A 9,836-nucleotide genomic window follows, 5' to 3' on the forward strand; every position below is an offset into this window, starting at 1 on the left:
ACAGCTAAAACTCCTGAGTTCTGAGTTCTTTTTATCAATTTCCTTTATAGTAATTTACCTTATAAGCTGCCAAGTGCAGGGCTGTAAATCCATTCCTTGTTAACCTGGATGGGCGCAGTCCTTTTAGCATAAGTGTTCTAATATGTGATTTGTTACCTTTAGGATAAAAATTGTATATCAAAGTCATTTACAGAAAAGGGCACACAAATTAAGTAAATGAAAAAAGAGCTTCCCTTAAGAGTTAAACACTTGGAAAGTAACTGCAAATATGTGGGCTTTTTGTAGCTAAGATCACATCTCAGTATTTATCCTCAACTACATGATTCAAAATGCCTTGACTTCTTTTCCTTTAACTCCCTGCATTACAGAGATTTAGAACTGCATGGCTAGCATGATATGCCTAGGGATAGAGCATTAGGGACTGTCTCCTCAGTCACTGGGAGAGTAGATCTGACCATGTATTTACTTACTATTCACASCTTAGTATGAAGGATAGAGATAGTTGAATTTCTAAAGACATAGTCTCCTCTTTTAACATCTGGACCGTATTGCAAAGAACTCCCTAAACTAGAGGACAGTTTAACAATCTCTGGTTCCTCAGACACTTATCTAACTCCTTTGTTCTTTTGAGAGCTGGAACACTGCTATCCTGCTCTACACAACATTATTACAGGAACAGTACTTTCTAGGGACATTAATGAATCTCAGTGTGGACAAGTAGCTTTGCTACCTTTCTTATGCACTGTGATGATCTCAAAAATTGTAGCTGCTTTCTGAATACTTAGGACAGTAAATAAGTGCAATAGTAGGTATAATATCTTCTCTCCCTCCTTGAAGTGTTCACATATAGGTCACAATTAATTCACATCATACGTTTTCTTGAACTTCCTCTCAGCAATCCCATCAATTGCTCTACTGCTACCAACCACGAATGTAATTTTTGGATATGATCCTGCACTCTCTTAGATTAAGAGTGAAGATCCAATTGGTTTTTAACAGCACAGGATCAGGTCCTTCCTGATTATAGGATCTGGACTAAGCTTCAGCAAGGCATTTATGCATATCATTCTTAAGCATTTTGAGAGCTGAAAACATAGGGTAAAACACTCTGCTTTTCTCAGCCAATTTTTGTTGAATATTGTAGACCCAGTGCAAAATGTGTGCATGCACTGATGACCTACTATCTGGGTAAGACAGAAGCAATGCAGGTCAGAGTGAAATAGTCTACCATTAACATATTTTTATGAAAATCCCAGAAGCTGTGCACTATTTTCTGGGATACTGTGATTTGCTATCAGCAAAAACCCAAACAGCTGATATTTTTCACTAGCGCATTTGACTTACTCTTCTTTAAAGCACCATGAAATAGAATATAGGTGTTTTCATTACAGTAGAAAAATACATGTTTTATGTAGGGCAAAATTTTGTTAAAACTGGCTACATATCTTGGAGTTAATATCCACGTATAGAATACAGAAATGCAGAGAAGTACTACAGAATGAGTATGATTCACATAYATGATTAACATATTTCACACATACATATAGCAAGGAATTTTGGATTAGTTGAACATCTGGAATTAAAACATGCTGCATTATCTACCAAAACTTTTCGTGGATGGAAGAATCAGTTATAACGGAATTCAGTGTAACTGGATTCAACCCCATTGGCAACAGAGTTTAGAGAAATGCCTACAGATGCTTATCCAACTGTCAACAAGGACAATGCAAAGAAAGAAATAGATTAAAAATATAATGTTCCTGACAGCTATTAGACAGAATAAATCACTAACCATGTAAATAACAGGTTTAGAGAACATCAGATTCATCAGATTTCAAATACTTACCCCCACATATGCAACATAAATGAAGAAGAGAAAGCCCATTTTCTGTGCGGTAATTTAAATTGACTTTGCAGAAGGCTTCATCAGAGCTGAAAAAGAGATTTTACAGATGATTACAGCTTTCACTCTTTGGCATATTTTCATTCATTTGGAAAAAAAATTAAAAGAGAAATCTCAATGTTATTTTTTTGGGGCACAGGACTAAATTTGGACCCCTGYTTCTCCCCTGTAAATCTAGAAATATTTTAGTGATATCAATGGATTAATACAATTTATTTCTCAGTATATTAAATCAGTGCCTATGTCATATTCTTTTCTGAATAATCCTGCTATTCAGTCACAGTATATACATGCCAAAATCAGTTAAATTAGAATAAAAAGGAGAAGGATTCCTTAGAAAATTAAATAATCTAGGCACAAAATGATTTCTGTCTTGATGCAAAAATCATAGGAAAATTATTATCAATTTTTATTAAAATTATTATTAATACAGTTCTAATAATATCCCCTTTAAATAGGATGAATACAGTYCTGACTCATTAAAATGACATTCAGCATTTGTATTTGATGCTCTGTTCTTTTCTAGCAGAAAATGGACAGCATATGGAAAAATGCTGCAGTCTTTGCAGTTTTAGAATTCATTAAGTTCTGTTCTTTTCCATACAGCACGTCAAGCTCCAAAACCACATTCACCAATAAAATAAAGCTAGAAATACTGGCAATAAGGAGAATAGRTAATAAACTAAAGATGCCTCCAGAGTTACTAATAAACATGAACAGTATCTTTGTATAAGATCGCAGCGAATGTGACCAAATATCTTTACTTCACATGCTAAATGAGCATCATATTATGGGAAACCAGTAATCTCTCTATAGTTGGAGCTGCTCTCCAGTTATAAAGTTCTATCCAAACATGCACTGTAACTTTCCTTGGAAAACAAATAGTTACAGATAGTTAACTAACTACACTGCCTGAACATTACAGCTTTTGTTGCTAATTCTCTCTGTTCTCTTTTAGCACAAATTGTCTTGTTACTGCTCCTACAAACTTTCCAGCTAATTACTTTTGAAACTTAACAAAATGCAGAAATTAACAATATTTCTTGTGGAAATTGCAGACTTCAGTCTGTCAACAGAAGTTTGTTTTTCTCCATTTAGTATAGCTGTGATCAGACATTCCGGTTTAGCAGAACATTTAGATTTGTGTATATATATATAAATCCATCCTGATTGAGCAGCACTACTAAACATATTTAATGTGTTTATAACCCCAAACAAGGCTTTAATATTTCTCCCTCCTTGAAAAACATAAATCTACGCAAAATCCCCCACAGCAAGTTGACCACTATTAAGCCAGGTGACACTCAGGCCATTTCCTTCAATAAATATTTTAATAATATTTTGTAAATAATATTTAAAATGCAAAGCCAGAGACCTAGCTTTAGTTCTGTTGTTCTGATTGATAGTAATGAATTACTCCAGTTTCTCATAGATTGTGGGTTTTTTCTTTTATTTGGTTTCTTTCCCTAATTTCTCTCAGCAAAACTGAAAAATTTCTGCCCTAAAAGAAATTCTGCTGGTTCAATTTGTATTATCATCCTAAACCAGTAATTAAATCTGTGTTTTCACATTATTTTTCACAAAATTTGACAATATTAATTTGGCAATGTTGAAGCATTTTCTTTTTTCTTTTCTTTTTTTTAACTGAAAGAAGGTATTTGAACTTCTGGAAGTTCAAAGTTCCTTTTCTTGTTTACTAAAGTGGTTTGAGAGGTATTAAATTGCAAATTGACACAGWACCCCATGGAAGCTGTAGTTTGGGCTCTGGGTGTTTTTCTTACATAGTAGACAAGGCTCCAGGACTGGATCTCCTCAGCACTGAAGCATCTAGTTACATGACTTCAATTACTTAGAGAATGGGCAGAATGAAACAACCCAGTACTGCAGTACAAGAGAAGTACACCTCCAGGAATGTCAGCCCTCAGAAAAGAATGGGGTTGTGAGTTACAGCCAAGTAAAGTTTTGTGCTGGGGTAAGTAAATCAATGAGAGTCATACTCAATTTTTATGTTTGGATCAACTCAAATTGAAATTTAGTATTTTAAAAGTAAATATTTTTCCTGTGAGAAATTTTGKCTTTTCTTTTACACAAAAGCTAGATTTAATGACTTTTTCTATCAGAAAAATCATTCTGATGGAACTCCTGACTGCCTGTAATCAATACAGAGATTTTTGCAGCATTCAGTTCATTAGATTAAGMACAGTGGATGATTTGAAAAGGGCAAAAAAGCAGAGCATTATGTTAAAAATTGGACTTACTTCTCCGAAGTTGTGTGCGTCAGTGTGATTTACACAAAAATCTAGATTTTCGTATGCATTCCTTAGATGACATGTGTTAAGGAAACTTCTTTTTTTTTATTTCCTAAACGTAAACTGCTCTGGTATGGAACATTTTTCTTTTCGCATACAGTCCTTGTTACCTTTCTTTGGTGATGTCCCTTCCTTTACTACTTCTACTTTACTAAGAGGGAAGATGTTTTGCACAGTAAAATAAAATCTCTTTGTCAGATACGACTTAGCTCTACACAGCTCTTCTCCAGCATACTGTGATTAATAATAGTGCTATAAAACTCATCTATTCTTCAGGTTTTCCTTCAGGAACAATTGCAGGAAAGATAAATTCCAAGGTCTGGGAAACAATTCCTTTTAGTTAACTTGTCTTTTGTTTTAAAATGTTGGGTGTGTATGGATGCACACATTGTACATATTGATACATTGTAATGATTGCATTGTGGTTTGCTTTGTTTTTTCTCACAAAATCTGACTGATTTGATTACTTGTGGATGAAGACAAGTTTCAGAACTGAAATCATTGGCAGATTTCTCAGTTCTGGCTAAAACTTAAAAAAAAAATCTTTCCAGTGAAACATAATTGGTATCATTAACCCACATCTGCTTTCTGGAGAAAAGCAGTGTTCTTTATCTAAGAAGAAGCGTTTGCCTGACATTTTAGAGACATACATAACRTGGTAAAATAGACAGATAAACTGACCTGCTAAAGGTCAGCTAACCTTATATATTTTTTTCTAATTGAGGAAATAAAATCCGTCACCGTATACCTCAACGGTCTTGCTCATCTTAAGATGATGAGCGTACTTGCTCTACTTTCTTCAGATAATTAACTTTACATCTAAATAGGGTTAAAATTAGGCAGGTGCTTAAGTACCTTACTGGATCAAAGCCACAGTGGTCAGCATATTGCAGAATCAAGCCCAATTTAGTTTTTCAGTTAATAGGTCCAAATAGTGATAATTATGCTACCTGAAAGTAAGCATGATTAATAATTTGTATGACCAATTTAGCTTTTTTGGGCTTATGATTTATTTCTGATTAGAATCCATGTTTCTTTCAAGTGCATTTTATGTCTGCACTAAGGTTTACAAACTTCATCATTTGTTTAAATTAACTTATTCACAGTCAGTGAGTTGGGTGTTTTCTGCATTTGAGCTTTTCAGATGAGCATGTCAGCATACTACTTGGTTCAGTGAACGTGRTTTCTAGCCTGATCTGTCCTGAGAAAGTGATGGCAATTATGAATTTGAAATTCACTGTCAGAAGATATTCTGCTTGTGTATTTGTTTAAAATCTGTAACTTCAGCAATATGCCTGCCTAAAGAAACAGGTTAGCACAAATGGAAAGCACATCACAAAATCAGACATCTCATTAAAGCTAATTCATTTCCAAAACTATATCCAGGTGTTGTAAAATGTTGGCAGTAGTAATTAACAGCCACTAATTATGGTCCTATGCTGTGGGACTCTGGCCCAGAACTAAAAGGACACATTCCCAAAAATAGACATTAAACAACAGGCACTCCATACGTGAAACTCCTTCCATAAGAAAACACTTGAAACCAAAAATACTGTTTAATAGCAAAAACTCATTTAAAATACATTCATACATAGGTTTCAAGAATATTTTACCTGAAAACATGCTTCAGTTCTGCCAGCTCCTTTTCTTTGATCTGCAGGTCATCTTTTAATCGTTCTATGATTATAGTGTATGATTCACTAACTTTCTTCTTCCATTCATCTAGCAACAAAAAAATCCCACTGATTGATAATACACTTCAAAACATAAAAAATAAGAACTCAGATCAAAATGTTTCAGTAACCAGGCACCAAGGACTTGATTTTTTAAACATCCAATTATACACTATTTCAATACAATATTTTTCTGTTAAGGTAAGAATGTTTAGTTAAAATGATATTACAGCTATTAAGCAGTTCCTGCTGCAACCAATATAGATACAAATAGATCTCTCAGACAGATAATACATTAAAAACTTTATCAGAAATATTTCAATTTCAGTAACAAAAAGCTTAAACCATAATTTGCATGTTAGTTCTTATTTCCTAAATCCTATCAGCAATGACACACAGCATAAAAAAGATCTAGTTTTAAGGATTTTCTAATGAAATGTGAGTTAAATCAACTTGATAAGTAAGTTAATATCATCTTATGTGATAGTACCAAGAAATTTAATTTATTAGCATTTTGTCGTCTTTCATAGGCTCTGCATTTGATTTGGGTTAAGCCATTCTTCATGTAAACCAAAAACAATAAAATACTTTATCTCTAAACTATAGAGCAAATTAGCAATGAGCTGTTTGCTAAGACATCATCTGCTGCTTGTTGATGGATGTTTGGTATATTGTATTTAAAAAAGCAACATTAATTACCCGTGCAAGTTTGGGTTGGTCTGGATTTATAATTTCCCATTTGTTCAATGTATCTTCTTTGTTTCAGCAAAGTTCTTGCAGTAATATGATTCCTTGTTCAAGAGGACAGTCCTACTGAAAAATACTTTGATAGTCTCTGGCTAAAAATAAACTCTGTGTCAAATGGAATGTCATGCAACAATGACACAGAGCAAAACAGTGTGTGCTGTCAAGTGTAAAAGAATAAAGGTACCTAACCACTTTGTTTAAAAATCTAACGTCAAAATAAATTGCAAATATTCCAATAGAAATATTGTCTTTTATCTGTTGAATACCTAAAACTGGTGAGAAGCAGGTGATTTGGCTGCTTGCTAACAATCTTTTAAAGAAAGAATAATTTATGACGCTCAGACCCAAGAATACTGTCAGGATCCCTGAAGAGTCRTGGGGGTCTCCAGTTTAAAGAGGCCAGAGATGACCTCAATGCATAACATTAAGAAGTATTTTAACATACAGGATGACTTTGGAGCATCTGGGTTTTAACTGTGAAGTGTAAGTGTTTTGTCAGAAAATACTGACTTCCTACATTTTGGTGGTATTGTATATGTTGTTATGCCAATGAAGTTTCAGCGAGTTAGACTAGTAAATGAGTTTGCTGTCTGAAATCCAGTATGTTTAATTTGTATTCCTCTATCCTGATATACAGAACTATCACAGAAGACATTCATCCCTTCAAATCAACCCGTGGCAGCAGCAGCTCCACTGGCTAAAATTTCCATCAGATTGCTAATGAAGGAAGTAACCTGGAGCACTGGGCATCTCCTTCACAGTTAAGAAGAATGAAGGGCACTCCCGAGTTTGTTTTGCAGCTTTTCCTGCCCTAGATAGAATTTCTGCAGAAAAGAACAAGTTCAAGCTGCTTTGTTTTTATTTATATTCCAAGCAGATCATGCACAAGACAGCTGTTTATCAGCCATCTGTATAGATGCATTAATAAACGTTCTGCTCAATCTAACTCATTCTGTCTTTTAGCATTTTACCTTGGACYCAATGACACAGTAAAGTTGTAAAAAAAACAAGATCCAGCTAGCTTAGACAGAGTAAACTGTCATCTGTTTGTACCTGTATATGTAATCAATACAGATTGCATGCATGGATGCATTCCCCTAAGAACATCTGTTTAAGGACCCTGAGAAAAGATTGGTTTGCTCTAGATCACTACAAAAAATAGAGACCAATAAGTTAACAGACAAATAATACCACTTTTCACTTGCATAAACTGTATTTCTTTTGTAATCTGGTTAGCACTGATCTGCATTTCTGTTTTCTACCTCTTTCATATCYGTCTCCCCTTGTGTTCTGTCGAATGAACTCGTTTAAACTTATTAAACTTACTATTAATACTTATTAAACGGTATTTATGCTGGTTTTTGTATGTATGCACACTTTTTCTTTTTTTATGGCTTTTTAATTGCTCGATATACATACACCTGAATGTGCATTTATTTTATTAAGTGTGTTAATTGAACTTGGAAGCTGTATTAARTTCTTGGTTTTCTCCGATAAGGATTTCTTCTCAGATAAGGATTTCAGGCAAGAAGATAAAATTCATAAAATATATGTATGTAAAACCTTCAACATGCTGCATCCCAATGTAAACAAACTRGCACTCCTGTGATATTTTTTGACACAGCATGAGTGCATCCATTTATTTGCACTGATTTACACATAAAACCAAGGATGTTTTTCAGATTTTGAACTGCTTTGACAATATGCCCTGTGATATGCAATCAAGAATTTGCAAAAAGGCATCACCCTCTTGACTGACACTCTGCATCTAGTTGCCAAGCAACTAGTAGAGCTATAAATATAGTACCATAATGGGTGTCTATTCTCCCATTACTTTTATTAGCTTAATGTTGCTTGTTTTTCTCAAATTTCTAAAAATGCATCCAGRGGTGTGCAGCCAAAGGCAGATGTTTTGGTCACCTCTCCTATCTGCTAGAGAGCACTTCAGTAAAAGGCCTGCCAGGAGATACTCTCCTCAGCGCACATCTCCCCAGCAGCCTGAGCTAAGTTGGGAAGCAGGTGAAAAATGAATGCATTTCTTTTTAAATTAATGTAACTTTCTGAGCAGTTCCTCTTTTGATCCATTCATGCAGGAGAGCGTTAATCTTACCAGGATTTTTACCTTGGATTATCAGATCAGGTAGAGCTGCCTTTTCCTCCTCACACGACCGTGCTTTCAGGAGCCACACTGAGAGGAAAGCCATGCGGCTGGAGGCCCCTGGAAGCTGCTGGAAGCTTCTGGCTGCCCCGTGTCTGTACAGCTGTTCCCGTCGCCATGGCAACACTGCACTCCTGTAAGGCAACCCCGGTACAGTTACTCAGCCTCCGCTTCGGGCGTTGCCCATCTCAGTGCTGTTGCTTCCCAGAGGTGTGGGGCGCAGCTCCTTCCTCCACGCCGGCAGGCACACACGCGCGGCCCCGCACTGTGCCCGTGCCTCCCGCAGGCGCCAGCAGCTGGCGCGGGGCGGGGGGAGCCCGCCGCGGCGGAGGAGGCAGCGCGGACCCCGCAGCCGCGGCGCAGGGACAGCGAGGGCCAAGCGCCTGCTCGCGCGGCATGGGGCGCTCACCTGGCGGCGCTTCCCCGGCACTTGGCTCTGCCTGCCTGCACGCTCGGGGCCAAGCACATCCGCACGGGAAATGCGTCAGTTTAGGTCAAAAACAAGGGCCTCCACGGCAGAATCAGKCCTGTGCCAGTCCCTTGGCCCAGGGAGCCCCACTTGCAGACCAGCTCTGGCACTGCAGCTCCTCTTGTCCCTGCCGGAAACCACAGGGCTGCACCAGCCCCATGGCCCCGCACTGTGAGGGGGGGAGAGGCACGGTGAGGGGCAGGGAGGCGAGATGAGGCACGGTGTGAGGAGGCAAGCTGCGGTGAGGGAACGAGAGGCGAGGTGCAGTGAGGTGCGGTAAGAAGAGAGGCGTGGGGAGGCGAGGAGAGGGAAGGTGAAGCGCGGTGAGGAGAGGTGCGGGGAGCGGAGGAGAGGCGCGATGAGGAGGTGAGGTGCGGTGAGGAGAGGTGCGGTGACGTGTGGGGAGGCGCAGGGCGGTGAGGCGCGGTGAGGTGCAGGGAGGTGAGGAGAGGCACGGGGCGGTGAGGTGCGGTGAGGGGAGGAGAGATGCGGGGTAGGGGTAGTGAGGCGCGCTGAGTGGAGGAGAGTTGCGGGGCAGTGAGGAGAGGCGCAGGGCGGTGAGGCGCGGTGAGGGGGG

The 9,836-nt window shown here is 38.1% G+C and overlaps 1 protein-coding gene and 1 long non-coding RNA gene across 2 annotated transcripts in view; one reads left to right on the plus strand and one right to left on the minus strand.

The window, feature by feature from the left end:
- Window positions 1-6,670, minus strand: part of TNNI3K (TNNI3 interacting kinase) — a 109,542-nt gene extending 102,872 nt beyond the window's left edge. Inside the window, exons 1-4 of the mRNA XM_085309826.1 lie at window positions 6,585-6,670; window positions 5,826-5,934; window positions 1,847-1,932; window positions 59-156 (exon numbers count right to left, since the gene is read on the minus strand). Of these exons, the coding sequence (XP_085165952.1) occupies window positions 59-156; window positions 1,847-1,932; window positions 5,826-5,934; window positions 6,585-6,624 (333 nt within the window). The 5' untranslated portion in view covers window positions 6,625-6,670. The remainder of the gene's footprint in view (window positions 1-58; window positions 157-1,846; window positions 1,933-5,825; window positions 5,935-6,584) is intronic.
- On the plus strand, window positions 3,672-7,578 carry LOC146593131 (uncharacterized). Its single transcript, XR_014896453.1, has 2 exons — window positions 3,672-3,875; window positions 7,270-7,578. It is a non-coding gene; the product is annotated as an uncharacterized LOC146593131 (long non-coding RNA).
- Window positions 7,579-9,836: the final 2,258 nt, after the last annotated feature.

The sequence above is a fragment of the Rhea americana genome, unplaced genomic scaffold (genome assembly GCF_003343005.1).
Source record: "Rhea americana isolate MKP2758 unplaced genomic scaffold, rheAme1 scaffold_304, whole genome shotgun sequence".
NCBI lineage: Eukaryota > Metazoa > Chordata > Aves > Rheiformes > Rheidae > Rhea > Rhea americana.